The 25,970-nt window shown below is 34.6% G+C and overlaps 1 protein-coding gene across 2 annotated transcripts in view; it reads right to left on the bottom strand.

The window, feature by feature from the left end:
• Positions 1–20,298, bottom strand: part of LOC146734338 (protein white-like) — a 37,077-nt gene extending 16,779 nt beyond the window's left edge. For both annotated transcript variants that reach the window (XM_085490752.1, XM_085490753.1), the window contains exons 1-10: positions 19,873–20,298; positions 8,434–8,482; positions 8,164–8,350; positions 7,595–7,666; positions 5,469–5,567; positions 2,811–2,977; positions 2,281–2,455; positions 1,711–1,791; positions 1,549–1,586; positions 730–835 (exon numbers count right to left, since the gene is read on the bottom strand). In XM_085490752.1, the coding sequence (XP_085346878.1) occupies positions 730–835; positions 1,549–1,586; positions 1,711–1,791; positions 2,281–2,455; positions 2,811–2,977; positions 5,469–5,567; positions 7,595–7,666; positions 8,164–8,350; positions 8,434–8,482; positions 19,873–20,110 (1,212 nt within the window). In that variant the 5' untranslated portion in view covers positions 20,111–20,298. The remainder of the gene's footprint in view (positions 1–729; positions 836–1,548; positions 1,587–1,710; positions 1,792–2,280; positions 2,456–2,810; positions 2,978–5,468; positions 5,568–7,594; positions 7,667–8,163; positions 8,351–8,433; positions 8,483–19,872) is intronic.
• Between the last annotated feature and the right edge of the window lie 5,672 nt (positions 20,299–25,970).

Below are 25,970 nucleotides of genomic sequence, written 5' to 3'. Positions count from 1 at the left end.
GAGAGTGACAAACAAAAATGCCATTTAAAATTTGAATTTGAAACAATTACTGAACAGCAGAAAATAACGTACAGTTCACTGTCCTGGTTTGGATTGGAAAGCAACCGTGCAGGAACACATTGTTAATGTGTAGAATTCCTGAATTGATTTATTTGTTTATGTGTTTGCACATAATGCATGACCTGAGATCAACAAACCGAAAGGTACACAGTACAGTAGATGACCTGAGGCCACTATTACCCGGTATTAGTAGTAGTCTAATATCTCGACGTCACAAATGCATGAACTAACTTTATGATAGTCACTTTTCAAACAGAGTCCAAATTTTACTAATGCGTGCAAAGTACGCACAAATCTGATTAATATGGTGCCCTAAATCACCATCAGTTTCAAAACGGACTCGATGATTACAAACTGAGTAAAATTAACGAGTAAAAATGCCTTCATGGGGGGCCTTCTAAAGTGTAAACAGAATCGGATGTTGATGATGATGATAAGAAGTCAAACAAGATATTGTATGAACGATCTGTAAGATAGGAAGTGAATCATTGTAGAACTGTACCTGTAATATCAAAACAATGTTGAAGACACTGAATAAAAATAGAGTGATCCGGGGTATCAAATGTGGCAAAAAGATTGAGCATGACCAACGTCATTTTTAATGTTAAACAAAGTATAGGTCGAGGAAGCTGAAAAACCCAAGAACAAACACATACCAAAAATACTTACCATTGCACCACCAAATCTGGCTCTGGTGACATTGGGTTCCCTGGTAGACACCAACCAGCTTCTCCATAACAAGGCATTGAATTGAGGCCACCAGCCATTCTTATACCTATAATGGTGAAAAACAGATTGCTGTTATGGATCCTGCTATAGCAGATGCGGTGTATCCTGCAGCCGTACTTTCACGAGCTTCGCTGTTAGCAATGCATATTTCAATTAAAGAACAGAAGATATCATTAGAAAATGAACAATACTGTATGTATAGTATCAAAGCAATCGGACAACAAGAATTCAAAAATATCACTTTTCACCAAAAATGACAAAAATATTCATCAAAATTAGATAATTGAAGATATCATCACAAAATGAACAAATCTGAGAGAGGTACACATGTAGTACCTATATGTATAATATCATAAAGCAATTGGACTTGTGGTTTTCAACAAGAAATCGAAAATATCACTTTTTACCAAAAATGACAAAAATATTCACCAAAATTAGAGAATTAAAGATATCATCACAAAATGAACAAATCTGAGAGAGGTCTACCCAAGGTACATATACACCAAGTATCAAAGCATTCAGACTTGTTGTTTTCAAGAAGAAGTCAAATAAGGAAAAACATTGAAACGGACGGCAGACGACGAACGCTGGACAATCACTCATATGATAAGCTCTGCTTGACAAAGTTGACAGCGGAGCTAAAGAAAACTATTTAATTCAAGATGACATATTTAATTTGACCTTTTGATTTTCAATCCTAACCAGCTATCTACAGATTCTAATTTTAATATAGACATGTATAAAAGATACACACTGTACCTGCATCCACTTTGTAGTTTTACCTCTTCTGTATCTCGCTGCAAAAAAAAACAAGTCAATTATCAATATTCTACATATGACACATATATTCTAAATCTTCATTCAGCATCACCCAAAGACAGTCTCAGTATAGTCTTGTTTTCATATAACTGGATTTCTTACCTCATGTACTACATTTATAGTTGATAGAACGTTGGCAGTAGTTTCTGCATAGCTGGATTTGGCATAGTTGCTGCATAGCAACTGTAAACAAAAATCAAGAAAAAATTTATTCTTTTTCAAAGATTACAATGTTATGTCAAATTTATATATCTATAGCAAAAAAGTTTATCCTGTTCAAGTGAACAACATGAGTGACCATCAAAATGTGTCATTATCATACTGAAATGACACAAAGATAGAACCACAGTAATTGTCATCATATTTGATGGGGACTAGAGGAGATGATAGCAATTGTATCATCAATAAACTTAAACTTTTAGATATATGTGGCTGTTTTGTCGTATAGCTATGACTTTAGATATATGTGGCTGTTTTGTCGTATAGCTATGACTTTAGATATATGTGGCTGTTTTGTCGTATAGCTATGACTGCAATGACATCTTCATTTTCTCCAGCTTGTACAACTCCCATATCTAACTCCTATACATATATCTAACTCTCTCCCAAGTCCTAACCCCCCCCCCCCCAACTTACACACACCCTATATAGTTACAAATAATTATACTTAACCTGAATTCGTTCTGTATCCTCAGCCAAAGAATCCATCCGACAAGATAACAAGATCAGAAAGTAATCCATTGGGGAATAATCTTCTGGACATCTGAATCCCTGATTGGCAAAGTAATTGACAGCTTCCGCAGATGATCCAAAATAAACAACACTGCCCTCACACAACAAGTATAGTCTATAGAAATACAGTTTTTTAATCTTTATTAACTTTTTAACTTTTTAAATAAATACATTTTTAACAAAATAGATATAATTTCCTGTTAGCTGAAGGTTTGACAATAATTAAGTTTTGTAAGTGTCAAATGTTGGCTTTCAATGAGTCAACTGCAATCTGCATTTGATGAATAAATATATAAATGAATCAGTATAATCAAATCATAAAAATTAGAAACTTGAATGAATCACTTTTAATCCCATTCAGCCATTGACCTAATATAGTGATTCATAATATGCACATCAACAGTGGATTTGCTTCTGATTAAATTACAATGTTCTCAGTAACTATGGTTACATAATTTGAAGTTGGTTACCTGTCAATCAATAGAAAGGTCTCAGATGATGGTTGATGTACGGTGCATATTACAGTGTGTCCTTTTAATGCTAAATCCTGTAGTTTGGTCACAACAATCTCAGCCATACTACTATCTAGTCCTGTAGTTGGCTCATCAAGAATAAACAGTGGTGGATTTGTAAGAAGCTAATTGGATTAATAAAGATAAACAGTGGTGGATTTGTAAGAAGCTAATTGGATTAATAAAGATAAACAGTGGTGGATTTGTAAGAAGCTAATTGGATTAATAAAGATAAACAGTGGTGCATTTGTAAGAAGCTAATTGAATTAATAAAGATAAACAGTGGTGCATTTGTAAGAAGCTAATTGGATTAATAAAGACAAGTCATTGTCAATGACACATTCCTGTTCCGTTCATATTTGAGTGACATATACATTCAAAGCAGATCATGACCAAAATGCACCTGCATATGTACAACACATTGTACTAAATCTGAACAAAATCCATCCATGCATGACTGAGATCCGGTTCCGGAATTGTGAAAATACGTGATTTTGATGCATTTTCGACCTTAAAATGGCCATCATTCAGCTATTGTTAAGCGGATCATGAAACAAATGCACATATCTATTTGTGACATGATGTACCATGTGTGTGTTAAGTTTGAACTTGATCAATCCAGACATGTCTTGGATACGGATCCAGAACTGAATTCTTTAAAACAAAATGGCCGCCAGTCGGCCATTTTGAACTTGATTGGAAAAAAAAAACGACGTGCATCAAGGTCCTATTATGTTTAATGTATGTACCAAATTTGAACGAAATCCGTCCATGCATAAGTGAGATCCGGGAGCGGAATGGTGAAAATGTGCGATTTCAATGCATTTTTGGCCTTAAAGCGGCCGCCATTTGGCTATGGTTAATGAGATCATGAAACAAATGCACATACATATTTGTGACATGATGTACCTTGAGTGTGTGAAGTTTGAACTGGATCAATCCAAGCATGTCTCAGATACAGATCCAGAACTGAATTCTTTAAAACAAAATGGCCGCCAGTCAGCCATTTCAAACCCGATCCAAAAAAAAAATGACGTACATCAAGGTCCTATTATGTTTAATGTATGTACCAAATTTGAACAAAATCCGTTCATGCATAACTGAGATCCGGGTCTGGAATGGTGAAAATGTGCGATCAGGATGCATTTTCGACATTAAAATGGCAGCTATTCGGCTATCGTTAATCGGATCATGAAAAAAATGCATGTGCATATGTCCCATATAATGTGTGATGTATGAGTGAAGTTTGAACTTAATCGGTCCATGCATGTTCGAGATACAGGTGATCACGGACGCACGGACGCACACACGGACGCACACAGGGCAAAACATAAGTCCCCGTTTTCGGACTACGTCCGAACGGGGACTAATAAACAGTGGTGGATTTGTAAGAAGCTAATTGGATTAATAAAGATAAAGAGTGGTGGATTTGTAAGAAGCTAATTGAATTAATAAAGATAAACAGTGGTGGATTTGTAAGAAGCTAATTGGATTAATAAAGATAAACAGTGGTGGATTTGTAAGAAGCTAATTGGATTAATAAAAATAAACAGTCGTGGATTTGTAAGAAGCTAATTGGATTAATAAAGATTATAAGTTAAGTCAATAATCCATAAATGAGTAGGGAGAGAAATTTTAGTACTCACAATGCAATGTGTCAACAAATAGAAAATTGTGGTGGAACATGCGGTAGAGACATTGTGAAACTTAAAGGGGATAAAAAAGTGAAGGCTAACAACATAATACTCTAGGCACATGTAAAAACATGCAATGTTTTTTTATATCACTTTTCATTCTCTAGATATTCAACTTTTCATCAATTTATGTAGTCAGCCATCTTGAATTTTCAGCAAAGGATCATGGATAGAGTATGACATCATAGAATCTGTTGTCAGAAATTGAGAAAATAATTTCATCTATAACTTCAAAAGTTGAACTTCGAATTGACTGAAAGCAAAGAAACATGGTAGCATACATGTACTGGTGCCATCCATGCTTATAAAATAGTTGTCTCGGAAACAGAACTGAAAATATTTATTTTTATGTTTTTCTACCAAATGCTCCAATTTCCTTATATTGTATAGAATTTACCGATGTGAGTAGGTTATATAGGTGATATATTACCTGTTGACCACAAAAAGTGGACAAACAAGTGTCATTCTATACTTCACGACTAAAATAATGATTTTTATTTTTTTAAGGTTTATGTGTATTTGTAATATTCTAATTTCCATTACAATAATTCTATACATAATATATGCACAACGAAAATTTGAACTAATTCGCATCAACATTTCTCATGTCATAGATGAAATTAATTTCTCACAACTGATTCTATGATGTCATACTTTACCCATAATCCTTTGCTTGAGAATCAAGATGGCTGACTACATAATACTGATGAAAAGTTGAATATCTAGAGAATGAAAAGTGATGTAAAAAAACTGTAAATTGCATTTCCCTACAATTGTAGAGCTTTTTCTTGAGCGGTCATTGTGTTGTTTGGATTGATGTTTCCTTCAACATTTTGCTAAATTTAATTTTGCACAAGATTGTTTTTTTTTCAAAAAGTAGGTTGCTTTTTTTACCTGCAACAACATTGTATGTGGCACTAACCTCAGAAGCTACAGCCAATCGTTTTCTTTCTCCACCAGAAATTCCCCTAAATTCTCCAGCGCTTCCAATCTTAACATTGGAACATTTGTACAAGCCTAGCTGTAAATGATAGAGAATATGGAGTGATTACTGTCATAGTGAATCTACAAGAATCTACTGTAATAAAGCAATACAAACTAAAATAACATTTTGACATATTTTAGTTTCTACAATAAAAAACGCTTGTTGTTTTGCTAGAAAAAAAAGAATATGAAAATACAGGGAAGATAATAATTAGCTTTAATGGAAGTAGAGCTCATTGATGAAATTATGGCAAGAATTTACATTTTGAAAGTTTGTTTGTTTGTAGATGTTTTTGTTTAAAACAAATGCCTTCTTTCTTGCAACATTTCTTTAGGTGCAATAACGCATTCACATTCAATGGAGAATTTTGTATGCAAAGAAAATCAAAGAAATCTTAGAACGAATTTGAGATGTACATTTACATCATGAAAACAATGTGATCCACAATATTAAAGTTTATATAATACATCTGTGTTCAGTCAAATTTATTCCAGAGCACCTCTACCCACAAGTTCAATTTAAATCTGATTTTTTGAGATATCTGAAATTACCCCAGAGCAAATATGAACCAAATTTCAAGAATAGTATTTAGAGTATTTATGTACTAATTAAAATAAGATAATGAGTGCTTGAAGCTAAAAACTGACTAATTATTAGATTTCATTGTAATGTGATGATTAATAAAAGAGATACACTGTATCAGTGGAAAGTTGAATATTGACTAATCATTATGCAAATTAGGTAATTAAAATGCATGTATTTTCACCCAAAACAAATTAGGACTGCGCATTGTCCCAGAGCATCTATGTACCAAGTTTCATCAAAATTCAATGAGTGGCTCTTTAGATATCAGTGGAACAGTCATGGGACAGCTGCAATTTAGTTAGTTATCATGCAAACCAAACCAAAACCATTAACTGAGTGAATGCTAATCAGCCAATTGCAATTTCAGCATGCTACAATCCCTGTCAAAAATGAGAAAACAAAACTAAAATGAATTGCTATGTATAGAAGCTACATATTAGACCCAGTCAATGCCAATGGTAGAATTGTGCTTGTGATACTTAAATCACTGACTATGTATCTATGGATTCATTTTTAATGTAAATCACTGTGGGCAATTTGTCATTTGTACATCTCAAGAACAGCATTATTTAAAAATGACTGTCATTCAAATCAGATCCATAAAACAAAAATGTCCCATGATGGCAAGCAAGTTTGAATCCAATCTGTCAATACATTACTAAGATACAATTTTAAAATCAAAGAAATACATTGGTGATTTTTAAAATTACAATGTTCAAAAAAAAGAAAGCAAACTTCAATTGTTTAGCATAGATAAACAAACATTGGTTTAAATGAAGAGATCATTAAATTATTTTTAGATCTCAAAATTAATTTATATATTCTGAGAAGCAAACACTACACACACAAACATAGTTGTTACTACAGACAGATAAAAACATGCAAAATGAACAAATCTGATAGAGGCCAACCCAAGCAGTTTAAATACTGTACAGAGGTCATCACATGTCCATTACTATTGTAAACCACTTAAATATGATGAGTTCCTAATCTTTATAAGTTACAAAAATGTCACTGTTTTTTTCAACTGTGACTTCCATGGGGTCTTCATAAAAGAACAGCTACAATTCTAAATAGCAGGTGAGAGGTGGGATGATACATATGTTGATTTATCACATGATTATGTTGGGTGCAGGAATAACTCATAATAATGCAATAATGAAAAAATAATGCTAAGAAAACCATCGGTAGCTATAACAGCAAATGAAATTAGACCCCATCACTAATTAGCATATGGTTAAGTACAGTTCTGTACAAAAAAATTTAAAAATAAGATTTAATCATGTGATATCTTTTATTCATAGAGCTTGTTGATATGTGTGTCATCATGAATTGTATTGTTAGATAATACATCCCATGACATCACTTGTATAAACCACCTTTAACCTCATATTATTGTGCTATATTTTTTAGACTAGAGTGCACCAAAAATCAATCTCATTAATATAAAATAAACTTCACAACATTTTATTACCAACCTCTTCCATCACTTCTTCAACCCGCTCCATCCTCTTCTCTTTAGAAATGAACTTGTCCATTCTTACAAGGGCCTGTAAAGTATTCCTTATAAGATGTTGATAATGCATTGTGGGTATTTAAAAAAAATCTTTTTATATAGCCTTGTGAAAAGGATAAGCAATGAATTATGGGTAAATCTCCTATATACAATATTTCACAATTGAATTGCCATAGTAATATCAAGTTGAATACCTGGACTCAGCAGGCGTCATTGTTATTACTATGTAAATATTGTTTTTGTGTTGTTTTTAGGAATTGAAACAATACAAGACAACAATGGATACTTCTTAGATGTGTCAGGAGTAAAAAGAAATGGGCCCCGGAAGTAGCATTTGAGATATACTGAGCAGCAGCAACGGGCCCCTGAAGTAGCATTTGAGATACACAGAGCAGCAGCAATGGGCCCCGAAGTAGCATTTGAGCACAGTCCCTCTATAGGGACTGTGATTTGAGATACAATTCCTACTCCAAAATCTAGTTTAGGAAACCATAATGTACATTACACTTTATTTGACCAATAATGCCTTACCTGAAATTGCAAATGTTCTCTGACAGTCAACAAACTAAAGAAGAGGTCATTTTGAGGTACATATGCCATCAGACTGGACATGTGATCTGATAAAGGTTCTCCATTTATTGTAACTTGACCTTTGACCTCAAGCTGACCAAAATCATGAAACGCAAGAACATTCAACAAAGATGTTTTTCCTGCACCACTGTAGATAAAACAAATCATCACAGTGAACAAAATTGACAGAAATGATAAAAAATACAATAATAATATAATAAAGTCACAAACCTAGATCCAAGTATTGCCAGCAATGAACCAGGATGTCCATACCCATCAACTGTGGAAAAAGAAATAACCTATTACAACATTTTTGTGAATCAGCCTACAGGGCTTGAAATTAATGGTTGTACATCCAATTTTAAGGTAGCGAGACTATTATTTGTGTTGAAAATTACGATTTTCACATTTATTTATTAATTGATGAAATGCACCATAAACTTTCATATGATAAAGTCAATATAACATAGAATGTCATGTAAGTTGGTTAAAATGTAGATTTTCTGAAGGGAAGCAAGGCAGCCTCAGTAGTGTTTTCCAAAATCAACAACACAGGTTTAATCTGTGTGCCTATAAGTTTCAAAGATAACCTCAAGACAAAGCAATGTTAGGATGTGTTATCAGTAGCTATCTGACACACAATGAGTGTTTCCAAACATTTGAGTGGTTTGTCTCCGCCCCTGTTTGTTTCACAGATTAGTCATTTGCATATGAATGTGTCAGACACAAGGTCACACAGCCACTGAAAAAAATCATTGATTTTGGTGTTTTCATATGCCGAATTTATCCAATTATAGCTATCCCATTCCTTTATTTTTTTGGTTTCCAATAGCCTCACACATTTGGATGTCCCTACACATGGTAAAACAGACCTTGATGGGAAAACAAATTGATTGTGCCGATAAACAAGCTTGAAAATCTTTGCTGTTACTTCATGGACCTTTTCTAGGAGTTTATGTTTTTCAAAATACAAGGTCTTTAACAAAAAATAACGTATACTTATTGTCGTCGGATTAACACCAAATTTTAACAGCTTTAAGGTGACAATGAGAGGAACTTGAATGTGTCCAGACAAACTATTTCATCGATTATTTACCAACGAGTTGTGGTTTGAGTTGGGGGCAATGCGACTAAAACAGTAATTGAAATTCAGGACACTATTTTTTAAAACGCGTTGCTTGAATAAAACTAACCAGACACATTCAATTTACCAGACTATTGAACAACTAGGAAAAGTGAAAAAAATACTTCTTATCGCCATCATAAATGCGTAATTTTTTATTTTACAGAAAAAGTAATTTTTCACCTTTGATTGAGTAACGCGTCGTAGAATGCAGATACGGGCATGCAAAAATACACTTGTGAAAAGCTTGAAGTCTGGCGATTCTAAAAATATATACTTTCCCAGGTCTATTTGTAGTCATTTAGTCACAATTAGAAGATGAAAACAAGTATGCAAATAATAGTCCTGCTACCTTAACATGACACAAGTACATTTGAGAACTAGTCGCCCCTTAAAACAACAATGAAAATAACATAAAAATAAAAATTTTGTTTCAATATTATAACCTATATTTTCGCTGAAGGAAAACAACACTTTCAAATACTTTCTGACTACAAAGTTTTGAGCAATTTTAAACCATAAGAACCCTTGTGGGGGATAGGGGTGGAGACAGGTGTCTGAGTTGCATCGTTTGAACTTTCTGGAGAGGACAACTATCTGAGGGGTACCATTTGAACACCCTGATGGTGGAGGGGCAGGTATCTGAGGGGTACCATTTGAACACCCTGATGGTGGAGGGGCAGGTATCTGAGGGGTACCATTTGAACATCCTGGTGATGAAGGGGCAGGTATCTGAGAGGTACCATTTGAACACCCTGGGGGAGGGGCAGGTATCTGAGGGGTACCATTTGAACACCCTGGTGGTGAAGGGGTAGGTATCTGAGGGGTACCATTTGAACATCCTGGTGATGAAGGGGCAGGTATCTGAGGGGTACCATTTGAACACCCTGGGGGAGGGGCAGGTATCTGAGGGGTACCATTTGAACACCCTGGTGGTGAAGGGGCAGGTATCTGAGAGGAACCAATTGAACACCATGGTGGTGGAAGGGCAGGTATCTGAGGGGTACCATTTGAACACCCTGGTGGCAGAGGGGCAGGTATCTGAGGGGTACCATTTGAACACCCTGGGAGAGGGGAAGGTATCTGAGGGGTACCATTTGAACACCCTGGTGGTGGAGAGCCAGGTATCTGAGGGGTACCATTTGAACACCCTGGTGGTGAAGGGGCAGGTATCTGAGAGGAACCAATTGAACACCCTGGTGGTGGAGGGGCAGGTATCTGAGAGGAACCAATTGAACACCATGGTGGTGAAAGGGCAGGTATCTGAGGGGTACCATTTGAACACCCTGGTGGCAGAGGGGCAGGTATCTGAGGGGTACCATTTGAACACCCTGGGAGAGGGGAAGGTATCTGAGGGGTACCATTTGAACACCCTGGTGGTGGAGAGCCAGGTATCTGAGGGGTACCATTTGAACACCCTGGTGGTGAAGGAGCAGGTATCTGAGAGGAACCAATTGAACACCATGGTGGTGGAGGGGCAGGTATATGAGGGGTACCATTAGAACACCCTGGGGAGGGGCTGGTATCTGAGTGGTACAATTACATTGTACACACGTACGTTGCGTGTAAATATTCGTTTTGTGAGCCTGATTTTATGTCTCACAATTAGCATGACTTTATCAAGTTGTATATATCTTTGTTTTATAAATCATTATTATTTTGTAATAATAATAACTGAGTAATGTGCTGAGTAAAAGTTGAAAATCAACTACAGTACTGTCAAAATAAATTTGAAGGAAAGAAAATGCAATCTTTGAAAAGTTTTCCATTAATAACTGAAAGAAACACTCATTAATAATTACATAATCATCAAGTTCATAAAAAACAATGAATTTGTGGGTTAACTTGTGCTCTTTCCTTGTATTTATCATACAGAACCATCTGGTGGTTTTAGTAGTTTAATAAAAGTAATTATTATAATCGCTATTATTGATATACATGTATATTTAAACAAAATGTCATGATTTATAAAGCAATGTAAACAGCTGAAACAGACGTTGATAAAATCTATCTCCAGTAATGGGGTAGGTCACATTAAAGGCTGCCATATTAATGCACTATTAAAGGCTGCCATATTATGTCATGTCATTGATGCTGCAGGCCGGCATGCGATCACATGCATATGATGTAAAGAAAGACAGAAGTTTGTGCAAAAATAAGAATTTTTCAATGTGAGTTGAGTTGTCAGATATTACGGATATAATAATAATTTCTTTACTAAATAATGATAAATGAAACTTAGAAACATTGTAAAAATAATCTGAACCTAAAATTATGTATTCGGCAATCAGTTTACATTGCTAGTAGATTGCAGTGCCTTTATTAGCTTTAATTGTGTGTTAATTTCTGTTGTTTCAAAGATTGAATTGTGTATAACATTAATATTTCACTCAATAAACCATACGCAATAAATGAAATAATTGTGATTAAACAGAAATAATAAATTCTGTGTATGTAAAAACGTGAGGCGTGTTATGAAAGCCAAAATTGGATAGTGATGTGACAACACAATACTGTCATGTAAGGGTGGAATATCACAAGGGGGTTGGAAGAGGTAACAAAATGGTTTCAAAATAAGAAAAGTATTTTTGAGAAAGGAAAAACAAAAAAAATGGCTTGCATTTAACTTAAGCGATTTGTGTATATAGAGTGACCGTATTTAAAATGATGTCCATTTCATCACAGATCGTAACTACTACTCTGATGAAAGGAATACTATTGCGGGTTATTACAGCAAGTCTCAGAAGTTTTGGGGCAGCCAATTTGCAAACTTGCTAGCAAATTGGCTAACTGCTCGAGTTTTGACTAAACGGTTGGCTTTCGAATTTCGCTGGCGCCAGTTTTGTGACCGCGTCCACTCTTTGCGAGTCTATATTGCATTAGGGGACATAGAATGTTTTTACGCATCCTCAGCCTGGTACATGTCTGGATCCCCCGAATGATTTGAGCCCGAAAGAAATGGCCACAGTCAGCTGGCGTGATAATATTATAAATGCGATTAATCTACCGATATTTATTATAGGAGGTTAACCTTCTTGAACACTGCTTGAAACTAAATAGACAAGTTGAGAAACAGTTTCTTACAAATCAGGGAGGAAATAACAAACTTTCACACTTAAATGATCCGTTGGGGTAACATTTAGCCAATCGCTGAAAAAATCGACCTCATTCGTTGTTTTTGTGTGGACCATATAATACTTTCCCTGGTATATTTCAAAGCGAAGTCGCCATCCAACTATAAGACCATCGCTGATTAGCTCCTAAATTATGATGATCGTCCCTAGCTACTGTTACATAGATTTGTCTTAAGTAGGCGTGACCGCAAGACGGCGCCAGCGTGATTCGAAAGCCAACCATTTAGTCAAAACTCAAGCAGTTAGTCAATTCGCTATCGAGTTTGCAAATTGGCTGCCCCAATACTTCTGAGACTTGCTGTAATACTATTATTATTACCACCATTTTAAAATAATTAGACATGTGACACTGTATTTAAAAATGTGTTTTGAAAAACACAATCTGCATTAGTTTTTACTTATGTTATTTCACTGGTAACATTTTATTTTTCACTTGTTACTTTTCTTTTATTACTTTAAGCCAAAAATGAATTTGTAATTTCATTACAGCGTGCCGTAATTTTGAGGTAATTGCACTGGGTATATTCATCCTACCATATTAGGAAACACAAATTCTAAATATATAATTATTATGCGTATATGCATTACTTTAATAAAAACAATCATGGCTGCCCCTAGGGTTTGACCGCGGTCCCCACACAAGCAAGTTTGCTAAATCTGTTCTAAATGTTTTGAATTTGGGCATTTCCATGATGTATCGATCCCTGGGAGGGAAAGATGTAAATAATAATAAGGTTATTATAGGATACTGTGCTGCAGGTCGGTCGATACTGTCGCCGTACTTTCGTCGTGCATACTTTGAGTATCCTTGTAGTAACCTCATATTATTCTTAATATAGTCAGCGGTTAAGAAAACAATATCACATAATGAAATTAAACAAGCCATCAGATTATTGAAAAACAACAAATCAACTGCAGAAGACCAAATCTGTAATGAGATACTAAAATGCGGTGAACATTACCTCATCAAACCTATTAAAAAATATTTAACTCTATTTACAATGCAAATATCTTCCCACATGCATGGAGTACAAGTTTAATAATACCCATACATAAAGCAGGATCTAAATTAAATCCCTCAAACTACAGGGGAATAGCAATCTCCAGTTGCCTTGGCAAACTATTTACAAGTATCCTTAATACAAGGCTAACCACTTTTATTGAGAAAAATAACATTTTGTCCCACCAACAGTTTGGTTTCAGAAAAGGTCGTTGTACAACTGACAACCTATTTATATTGAAAACTATTATTGAAAAACACACCAACAACAATCAGCATGAAAATACAGTGAATGAAAAAAAAAAAAAAGCTAAAGCAAACAAACAAAATTTATGCCTGTTTTTTAGACCTGAAAAAGGCTTTTGATAGTGTTTGGCATGATGGTCTATTCTGGAAACTATTAAACAATGGAGTGACAGGTAAAATGTATCAAATTATTAAAAGTATGTACAGTAATATAAAATATAAAATAAAAATGAAAGATGGACTAACCAATCAATTTAATTCAACACTGGGTGTTAAGCAAGGGTGTAATCTGAGCCCTTCACTCTTTAACATTTTTATTAATGATAGAGGGACTGTGACATAACTAATACCCTGGACCATGAATCATGTGATCCACCAAATTTAAATAACACACCAATCAGCTGTCTAATGTATGCAGATGATATAGTTATTCTTTCTAAATCCAAAAGTGGCCTCCAGAATGCCCTTGATAATGTCTCAAAATACACACAGAAATGGAAACTCGCTGTGAACACAGAAAAAACAAAAATTATGGTTTTTAATAAAAATAATAAACTCTATGACAGTGATTTATTCTTTTTTGAAGGGAATGAGATTAACATCGTGAGAAATTATAATTATTTAGGTATTGTTCTCAGTCCTAATGGAAAATTTAAAGCTGCTATGAAACATCTGAAATACAAAGGAATGAAAGCATTATTCTCTTTGAAAGCCAAATTAGGTCATAATGAAAGCCTCAGTCCCTCATTATTGTTATCATTGTTTGATAAACTAATAAGACCAATTCTTATATATGGATGTGAAGTATGGGCTGAAGAAAGTTCATTCAACTCTACTATAGAAGATGTACACCTCAGCTTTTGTCGCTTCATCCTAGGCGTTTCAAAAAACACTCCGAAATTGGGAATTTATAGTGAGTTGGGTAGATATCCTATCGATTTATTCATTAAAAAACAGTTAATAAAATATACAAACCACCTAAACAAAATTCAAAACCCCATTATTAAGGAAGCCTTCCTACTTAACAAGACTATAAAAAGTAAGTGGTACAATGAACTTAACTCAGTACTGAAATCTACAAATACAACACTATCAGATATTGACAATAATGAGCTAAAATCATCACAAATGTCACGGATATATGATAAAATAAAAAATGTATTTATAAAACATTGGATTAACTCAATTAATGATGATAACAGACAAAACACTAATACAAAAAACAAACTGAGGACTTACAACAAATTTAAAACAAACTTCATTTTGGAAAACTACTTAATTAAGCTAAAAAATAAAGAACTGAAAAGTACCCTAACTAAATTCAGACTGAGCAATCACAGTTTAGAAATTGAAAAAGGAAGACACAACAGAATCAAAAGTAGCAACAGAATCTGCAAATTGTGTAATAAAAATGATATTGAAGATGAACATCACTTCCTCATAATATGCCCAGTATATAGTAAAGAGAGGGTCGTTTTATACAATGAAGCTGAAAAGATTATTCCAGACTTTACTAATCTCACACCTGAAAATAAATTCATAAAAATAATGTCAAATAATAACTTAGCAATTCCTCTGGCACAATATCTGAAATACAGCTTTGCTATTAGACAGCAGCACCTACTTAGTCATTAACCTATTCATTGGGTTTTTGTTTTTATATTCAGTTTATAGTTTTTTTTGGTGGTGTTTCATTTTACTTTATTATATATTTCCGTTACTAACTTCAATTTAGTCTGTTTCTGGTTGTCTTTAAACTATTAGTCATTGTAATTTGATTAATTTTTTTCTGTAATTTTTGTTGTTGTTGTAACCTTTAACCTCCTTCAGAAGGTTGTTATGAGTTAATAAATTGTTTGTTTGTTTACATCAGTTTGATTTGCAAGGTGGACATGAGAATGAGTGGGCGTTATTTACTTTCCGTTGTCAGGGCAACCAAAATGCCGAAAACCGAATGTTAATATTAATAATTCTCCAAGGGAGAACAAAGCTTGCCACACCCTGACGTATCAAAACTGGACACCATACAGGAAACACTACTCGAACTAACATCGAAGGTGGAATAGTTTGCAGATGTTCAAACCAAACTAGCAAATCTTCAAAAGTCAGTCACATATGTATGTGACTTTTTTGAGGACTTCAAAACCCAGTTGATTAGCCTCAAAAATGAAAACAAAGATCTACAAACCCAGCTAGCTAGAACGCAAGTGGATTTGAACGATCTACAGCAATACACACGCCGCAATAACATTGAAATTAAAGGAATCCCTGTTATGGAAGACGAAGACACCGACGACATAGTAATTAAGGTCGCGTCGTCCGTTGGAGTTGAGATCACCCGCGGCGACATCGACATCTCACACCGTCTACCAAGCAGATCTACTCGCCATGACTACAATCAACTAGAAGAAACACGACATTCAATGATTATTGCGAAGTTTACAAGACGTACTGTGCGTAACAAAATATACAGTTCCAGAAAATACCTGAAAAACAAAACCACAAATGATATTGTTAATACCGGCAGCAATCCAATTTACCTCAACGAAAACCTGACTTCATTGAACAAACAACTATTCTACAGCGCAAATCAAAGACGCAAAGCAGCTCAATATCGCTACATATGGACCAACGCTGGTAAAATATATGTAAGGAAGGACAAAGGTGAACCAGTGATAAGTATAACACAACTTAGTGACATTCATCGCATCATGTAACTGTATTCAGTTTTAGCATCCATTATTATCATTATCCACAACCATGGAATCAACACCTTTAAAGTACAATTGTAATTCATATACTGTTAACCAATTCAATAACAGTCTTAATTCTTCCTCACAATCATGTGCTTTTATTCACCTGAATATTAGATCACTGTCTAAACATTTTGATGAGCTAACAACTTTTCTTAATGTATTGGAGAGAACATTTATGTTTTTTGGCCTCAGTGAAACCTGGCTGCATTCTGAAACTAATTGCGATTTATATAATATTCCAGCTTACAACTTGATCACCAATCACAGAGATAACTTACGGGGTGGTGGTGTGGCACTGTACATTCATAGCTCTTTGTCTTTCACCCATATTGACATTTTATTATGCACTGTGAATCGGTCTTTGTGAAAACTACCATTAACAACAAAACAGTTATCATAGGTGTTAATTACAGAAAACCCAATACTCCCTATTCAGAATTCCTCAACAGTTTAGAAGCATGTCTAGATCAGCTGTCTGCTAGTGGTAATGAATGCATTATCCTTGGCGATGTGAACATTGACACCTCTTCAGATTCACCATCTGCCTCCCAATATCTAACATTAACAAGTACTTACAATTTTACCCAGGTAATTAACATCCCAACACGCGTCACTGACAACACAAGCACGACCATCGATCACCTCCTTACTAACATTACAAATTATTTCTTCGATTGCGGTACTATTCAAACCGATATTACTGACCACTACCCCATATTTGGTGTCATTGAACGTCTTAATCACGTGTTTCAGACAGATAATCATGTTCAGAAATACGACTTTTCCTACTATAATAAAGACCGGTTTTTGACCGACTTAAGTGATGCATCTTGGCAGTCAGTTTATAATTGTACCGATCCTAATGTCGCGTACACATTATTTTATAATATTTACTACGGTATTTCATCTAAACATCTTCCAATTAAAACCATTCACGTTAAATCTAAATCTCTTCGAAAAACCTGGCTATCCCAAGGTCTCCTTAAATCGGTCAAAACCAAACATAAATTATTTGGCAAATTGAAAAACAAACCAACTGATATTAAATTGTTAAAAAAATATAAAACCTACAGAAACTTGTTAACTAAATTACTAAAATTGGCCAAGAAACGGTATTATTCAAACAAATTTTCAGCATCCCGTGGCAATAGCAACAAAACATGGCAAGTGGTCAACGAAGTCCTTAATAAGTCTAATCGTTCAACCGTTCCACAGAAATTAATTTCAGGCAATTCTGGCAAAATACTGACCACTAGTTCAGATATTGCAGATGAGTTCAATGACCACTTTGTTAATATCGGTCCAAATCTTGCCGCTCAAATTACTAGCTCTGGTGATTTCATTGATTACCTCACTGGCAATTTTCTAAACTCTTTCTTCTTTCATCCTGTAAGCGACATCAACGTTTTCAAAGAAATTATTTCCCTTGACCCGAATAAATCTGTTGGACATGACAGCATTCACCCAAAACTAGCAAGAGACGCCGCGCACCTAATCTCTCATCCTCTCGCACATATTATCAATTGTTCACTGAGCCAAGGCATTTTTCCAGACTCTCTCAAAACTGCTAAAATTACCCCAATTTATAAAAAAGGACCTACTACAGATACCAACAATTACAGACCCATATCTATCCTGCCTACATTTAGTAAAATTGTTGAATCAATTGTTAATAAACAGCTGATTAATTTCATAGAGAAAAAAAGTATACTTATCAAAACACAATTTGGTTTTCGTAAAAAACACAGCGCAACACTTGCCCTAGCCGACCTGATCTCAGACATAGCCGAGAAACTGGACAAAGGTTATATTACTTTTGGAATTTTTATCGACCTGAAAAAAGCCTTTGATACTATAGATCACAATATTCTGTTCCACAAATTACAATATTATGGGATCAGAGGGCTCCCGCTACTCTGGTTTAAAAACTACCTTTCTGTCCGTTATCAATCAGTGAAAATTAACAATATTACATCTACATATAAACCAATAAAGTGTGGTGTTCCACAAGGATCGATTCTTGGCCCACTTTTATTCCTAATTTACATAAATGATATCAATAACTCAACTAATGCTTTTGACTTTCGCCTATTTGCAGACAATACTAACCTCTTTCAGTATATTAAAAGTAACACAATCAAACTTGCACATACTAACAACGATTTTCAAAGAGTCTGTGAATGGTGCAGTGCCAACAAACTTACAGTCAATGTAGAAAAAACCAAATGCATGACTATTAAAACGCCTCATAAACACCTGGGCATTGAGGGCAGCTTGGATATAAATGGGTTTGAGATAGAGGGCGTTTGTTCAATCAATTATCTTGGCGTGTCCATTGACCAGCACCTCAACTGGAAACCTCACATTGAAAAAGTAAAAAAAATAATTGCCCCCAAAGTTGGTATTATCTCCCAGATCAGACATTATGTGCCCAAATCAGTTTTACTTTTGTTATACAATTCCCTGATTCTCCCGCATATTAGTTATTGTTTAGAAGTATGGGGAAACGCCTATCATACACTATTAGAGCCTATCCTTCTTTTGCAAAAGAAAGTTGTACGGCTTATCTCTTTTGCTGTTTACAATGCACATACTGCCCCTCTATTTAAAAAACTGGGCATACTTGATATTCACAAGTTGTGTAAATTTAAGATATGTCTGTTCATTTATGATCTGAAAAGCAACCGCTATGCCCATACTATCAATGACTATCTCTCCCCTCTACCTCATTTATATCGAACACGACTTGCGTCAGGTAATAACTACTATGTCCCCAGGATGAATCTTTCACTTTCCCAACATACTTTAAAATATACAGCCGTAAAACATTGGAATTCTCTACCTGAGCCAATCAAACAAATTACTAATAGAATAACTTTCAAAAGTTCCCTAAAACAACATATACTGAACACCGTACTTTAATATTTAAATACTAGCTTTATCATATGTATGATACAAATATTATTTGCAGCTAAACTTTATTTGTACTTGCCCACGATTGTTCTCTCTCATTTTTTTTTTTATTATTATTATTTTACTTATTTATTTCTGGAGATTTTGTTTTTTGTTTGTATGTGTATATATGTATGTGTGTGCACGTATGTGTACGTATGTGTATGTGTGTATATGTGTATATATGTATATATGTATATATGTATATATAGCCTGCATAGAAATGTATATTGGTTAGGATTGGGCCACAGACTAGATTAGTTCGGATGAACTACCTCTGTGGTCCACACCAAGAAATTATTATTATTATTATTATTATTATTATAAGATTACTAGAATTGTTATTATTATTGGTGAAATAAATCATAAATAGTCAATATCGCCCACTCTGACAACGCTGATTCAGAATTCGGAAGAATAAAAAAAAATAAGACAACACAGAGAATGAAATTCATGTACCTCCTTTCAAGATAATTCTCGACGTCGTTTCAGAAGATTTGCTCCACGGAAGATCTCTTGTTTCTGTGGATGGAATACTGATAGTGAGATCTCGCCAGGCCAAAGTCAGTCCTTCCTCACGTCTGACGGTTGAACCGGATCTCTCAAATGAGTGTTCGTCGCCCGACGAGATGCTACCACTACGCTCCTCTTGTAGGAGACCGACATGTTCGCCATTTTTTGCATGATAGTACGCCATATCTAATCGAATCACTCAGCCTTGACTAGCTTTGGTCCATAGCCCCATGTCTGACCGTCCATGGCTTGCCCAAAGATAGCGACCCAACAATAGAAAACGGAAATAATAACACAATAAATGAGAGTAACCTCGGTCGCAATCTGGAACTAGGTACGGAATCGCAGCTAACTCTTTTTACACGTATGTCAAAGGTCAGCAACGATGCTAAACGATTGCTCGATTTTTATTGTAAATCTACATGAATATTTCTTTTTAACATAGGGTTGCATCAAAGTCATGACAGAGAGTTGTGACTAATGAGGGCCATTGACTAGAGTTCGTTATTCACATTCGTTACAGAATATAATAAAACTGCGCCCTCACTGACGTAATAATAACAATCTTCTATATCAAGTCTCTTATAACAATAATCGTTATTGTTTTCTGAGATCATGGAGGTATAAACTGTATCTGTTTATACCTCCATACTGAGATCGAGTATAATAAACGAGTATAATCATTTTCTATTAAATAACCATTATATTGAAATATTTCTACAAAAAATTCTAATGGAATCCCATAGCACATTATTGCGTATGTTCCAACAAAGGGGACAAATAAAAAGAACAAATCAATTAAAACAACTCTAAAACATTGAAATCAAACTGTGCTAAATAATTGAAAATAAAAAACATCAATGTATGAAAATGCCACTCACTCGTGTTGGAAATTTAAAACAAACACACCAAAAAACAAACAAAAAACACTGCGGTAATGTACAATAAAAAATGCTGTTGAGCAGTGTAAGGCCATTGTCATAATATTGATAGAGAATTTAAGAGAAATCATGTACATGCTGCATTCCTGGATATGACGTTAAAACTGCATCCGGTTGTGGAGTCTTTGGACTTGGGAGAATTAGGTTACCCGTTGCCACAACTACATCCAGGTCACTCTTGGGCAAGGTGTAGTACCTGTAAGTGCCAACTTCCCACATAACAAGTTTGGTTGACGTCAGTAAGGGCATACGATCGTAAAACTCCCACACAAACTTACCCGTAAATGAAAAATCACTATAGTGAGAATTTGCAAGGCTATTTATCGTTATCCTATTTATCCTATTTAAAGGGCGGTAGATATATGGCCTCATGTAAACAAAAATGGCTTCAAACCTCATACTCATGATTTCCAAGCATTGGATTGTGGGAAAATCAATGTTTATCAACACAAATGGACCATCGCCCTTTAACTACTTAACAAATATGAAAAACAGTAAATTTCGCAAATCCTCAACAAAATTTAGACTTAGTAACTACTGTCTGAAAATTGAAACAGGCCGGTATACGGGAATGGATATTTAAGACAGAATCAAAAATTGTACTCCTTACAATGAAATAAGGTTAAAACTTTATATTTTAGCTAATAAAAGTATACCAAAATTTAACAAACTTGGTAATGAAAATAAATTCATATCATTACTAAGTGATGAGAAAATATTAATTCTTTTAGCACAATATTGAAAAAAAAAATTGTTTTAATACAAGACAGCAGCACCTACATAAACTAAGCCAGTAACACATTCCTTTAAACAAATTGTTATCATTTTTTTCTTTACTTTTCATGTAGTTATTTTTCTTTTACTAATATCTGATTTGTAACCATCCGGGGGATGTTATGTGGTAATAAATAAATGTTAAATGTTATCTTACAAACTACATAATCCGTCAATGAATTGCAGCTGATTGTTAAACAGGTGCACACCATTCTGAAAAATATCGATAAATCATATTAAACAAATAAAAACCAAATGTGTGTATGTTTGTTCTGGCGAAGGCGAATCCTCTTACAAACAGTCTTCGACAGGGACTACATTCGCATCTGTTGCGAATGGAAGATCATATGTAATATCGTACTGTTTTAGTGGATGAATGTACACAGAAGTAAACACAGATACACAGATATCGTACTGTTTTAGTGGATGAATGTACACAGAAGTAAACACAAATACACATATATCGTACTGTTTTAGTGGATGAATGTACACAGAAGTAAACACAGATACAAAGATATCGTACTGTTTTAGTGGATGAATGTACACAGAAGTAAACACAGATACACAGATATCGTACTGTTTTAGTGGATGAATGTACACAGAAGTAAACACAAATACACATATATCGTACTGTTTTAGTGGATGAATGTACACAGAAGTAAACACAGATACACAGATATCGTACTGTTTTAGTGGATGAATGTACACAGAAGTAAACACAAATACACATATATCGTACTGTTTTAGTGGATGAATGTACACAGAAGTAAACACAGATACACAGATATCGTACTGTTTTAGTGGATGAATGTACACAGAAGTAAACACAGATACACAGATATCGTACTGTTTTAGTGGATGAATGTACACAGAAGTAAACACAGATACACAGATATCATACTGTTTTAGTGGATGAATGTACACAGAAGTAAACACAGATACACAAATATCGTACTGTTTTAGTGGATGAATGTACACAGAAGTAAACACAGATACACAGATATCATACTGTTTTAGTGGATGAATGTACACAGAAGTAAACACAGATACACAGATATCGTACTGTTTTAGTGGATGAATGTACACAGAAGTAAACACAGATACACAGATATCGTACTGTTTTAGTGGATGAATGTACACAGAAGTAAACACATATACAAAGATATCGTACTGTTTTAGTGGATGAATGTACACAGAAGTAAACACAGATACACAGATATCGTACTGTTTTAGTGGATGAATGTACACAGAAGTAAACACAGATACACAGATATCGTACTGTTTTAGTGGATGAATGTACACAGAAGTAAACACAGATACACAGATATCGTACTGTTTTAGTGGATGAATGTACACAGAAGTAAACACAGATACACAGATATCGTACTGTTTTAGTGGATGAATGTACACAGAAGTAAACACAGATACACAGATATCGTACTGTTTTAGTGGATGAATGTACACAGAAGTAAACACAGATACACAGATATCGTACTGTTTTAGTGGATGAATGTACACAGAAGTAAACACAGATACACAGATATCGTACTGTTTTAGTGGATGAATGTACACAGAAGTAAACACAGATGCACATATATCGTACTGTTTTAGTGGATGAATGTACACAGAAGTAAACACAGATACACAGATATCGTACTGTTTTAGTGGATGAATGTACACAGAAGTAAACACAGATACACAGATATCGTACTGTTTTAGTGGATGAATGTACACAGAAGTAAACACAGATACACAGATATCGTACTGTTTTAGTGGATGAATGTACACAGAAGTAAACACAGATACACAGATATCGTACTGTTTTAGTGGATGAATGTACACAGAAGTAAACACAGATACACAGATATCGTACTGTTTTAGTGGATGAATGTACACAGAAGTAAACACAGATACACAGATATCGTACTGTTTTAGTGGATGAATGTACACAGAAGTAAACACAGATACACAGATATCGTACTGTTTTAGTGGATGAATGTACACAGAAGTAAACACAGATACACATATATCGTACTGTTTTAGTGGATGAATGTACACAGAAGTAAACACAGATACACAGATATCGTACTGTTTTAGTGGATGAATGTACACAGAAGTAAACACAGATACACAGATATCGTACTGTTTTAGTGGATGAATGTACACAGAAGTAAACACAGATGCACATATATCGTACTGTTTTAGTGGATGAATGTACACAGAAGTAAACACAGATGCACATATATCGTACTGTTTTAGTGGATGAATGTACACAGAAGTAAACACAGATACACAGATATCGTACTGTTTTAGTGGATGAATGTACACAGAAGTAAACACAGATACACAGATATCGTACTGTTTTAGTGGATGAATGTACACAGAAGTAAACACAGATGCACATATATCGTACTGTTTTAGTGGATGAATGTACACAGAAGTAAACACAGATGCACATATATCGTACTGTTTTAGTGGATGAATGTACACAGAAGTAAACACAGATACACAGATATCGTACTGTTTTAGTGGATGAATGTACACAGAAGTAAACACAGATACACAGATATCGTACTGTTTTAGTGGATGAATGTACACAGAAGTAAACACAGATGCACATATATCGTACTGTTTTAGTGGATGAATGTACACAGAAGTAAACACATATACAAAGATATCGTACTGTTTTAGTGGATGAATGTACACAGAAGTAAACACAGATACACAAATATCGTACTGTTTTAGTGGATGAATGTACACAGAAGTAAACACAGATACACAGATATCGTACTGTTTTAGTGGATGAATGTACACAGAAGTAAACACAGATACACAAATATCGTACTGTTTTAGTGGATGAATGTACACAGAAGTAAACACAGATACAAAGATATCGTACTGTTTTAGTGGATGAATGTACACAGAAGTAAACACAGATGCACATATATCGTACTGTTTTAGTGGATGAATGTACACAGAAGTAAACACAGATACACAAATATCGTACTGTTTTAGTGGATGAATGTACACAGAAGTAAACACAGATACAAAGATATCGTACTGTTTTAGTGGATGAATGTACACAGAAGTAAACACAGATACACAAATATCGTACTGTTTTAGTGGATGAATGTACACAGAAGTAAACACAGATACACAGATATCGTACTGTTTTAGTGGATGAATGTACACAGAAGTAAACACAGATACAAAGATATCGTACTGTTTTAGTGGATGAATGTACACAGAAGTAAACACAGATACACAAATATCATACTGTTTTAGTGGATGAATGTACACAGAAGTAAACACAGATACACAGATATCGTACTGTTTTAGTGGATGAATGTACACAGAAGTAAACACAGATACACATATATCGTACTGTTTTAGTGGATGAATGTACACAGAAGTAAACACAGATACACAAATATCGTACTGTTTTAGTGGATGAATGTACACAGAAGTAAACACAGATACACAGATATCGTACTGTTTTAGTGGATGAATGTACACAGAAGTAAACACAGATACACAGATATCGTACTGTTTTAGTGGATGAATGTACACAGAAGTAAACACAGATACACAAATATCGTACTGTTTTAGTGGATGAATGTACACAGAAGTAAACACAGATACACAGATATCGTACTGTTTTAGTGGATGAATGTACACAGAAGTAAACACAGATACACATATATCGTACTGTTTTAGTGGATGAATGTACACAGAAGTAAACACAGATACACAAATATCGTACTGTTTTAGTGGATGAATGTACACAGAAGTAAACACAGATACACAGATATCGTACTGTTTTAGTGGATGAATGTACACAGAAGTAAACACAGATACAAAGATATCGTACTGTTTTAGTGGATGAATGTACACAGAAGTAAACACAGATACACAGATATCGTACTGTTTTAGTGGATGAATGTACACAGAAGTAAACACAGATACACAGATATCGTACTGTTTTAGTGGATGAATGTACACAGAAGTAAACACAGATACAAAGATATCGTACTGTTTTAGTGGATGAATGTACACAGAAGTAAACACAGATACAAAGATATCGTACTGTTTTAGTGGATGAATGTACACAGAAGTAAACACAGATACACAGATATCGTACTGTTTTAGTGGATGAATGTACACAGAAGTAAACACAGATACAAAGATATCGTACTGTTTTAGTGGATGAATGTACACAGAAGTAAACACAGATACACAAATATCGTACTGTTTTAGTGGATGAATGTACACAGAAGTAAACACAGATACACAAATATCGTACTGTTTTAGTGGATGAATGTACACAGA

This window comes from Saccoglossus kowalevskii, chromosome 15, assembly GCF_978046115.1.
Source record: "Saccoglossus kowalevskii chromosome 15, keSacKowa6.1, whole genome shotgun sequence".
In the NCBI taxonomy this organism is placed as follows: domain Eukaryota; kingdom Metazoa; phylum Hemichordata; class Enteropneusta; family Harrimaniidae; genus Saccoglossus; species Saccoglossus kowalevskii.
The sequence above is the reverse complement of the archived record's forward strand: the minus strand, read 5'-3'. Positions and strand labels throughout refer to the sequence as shown.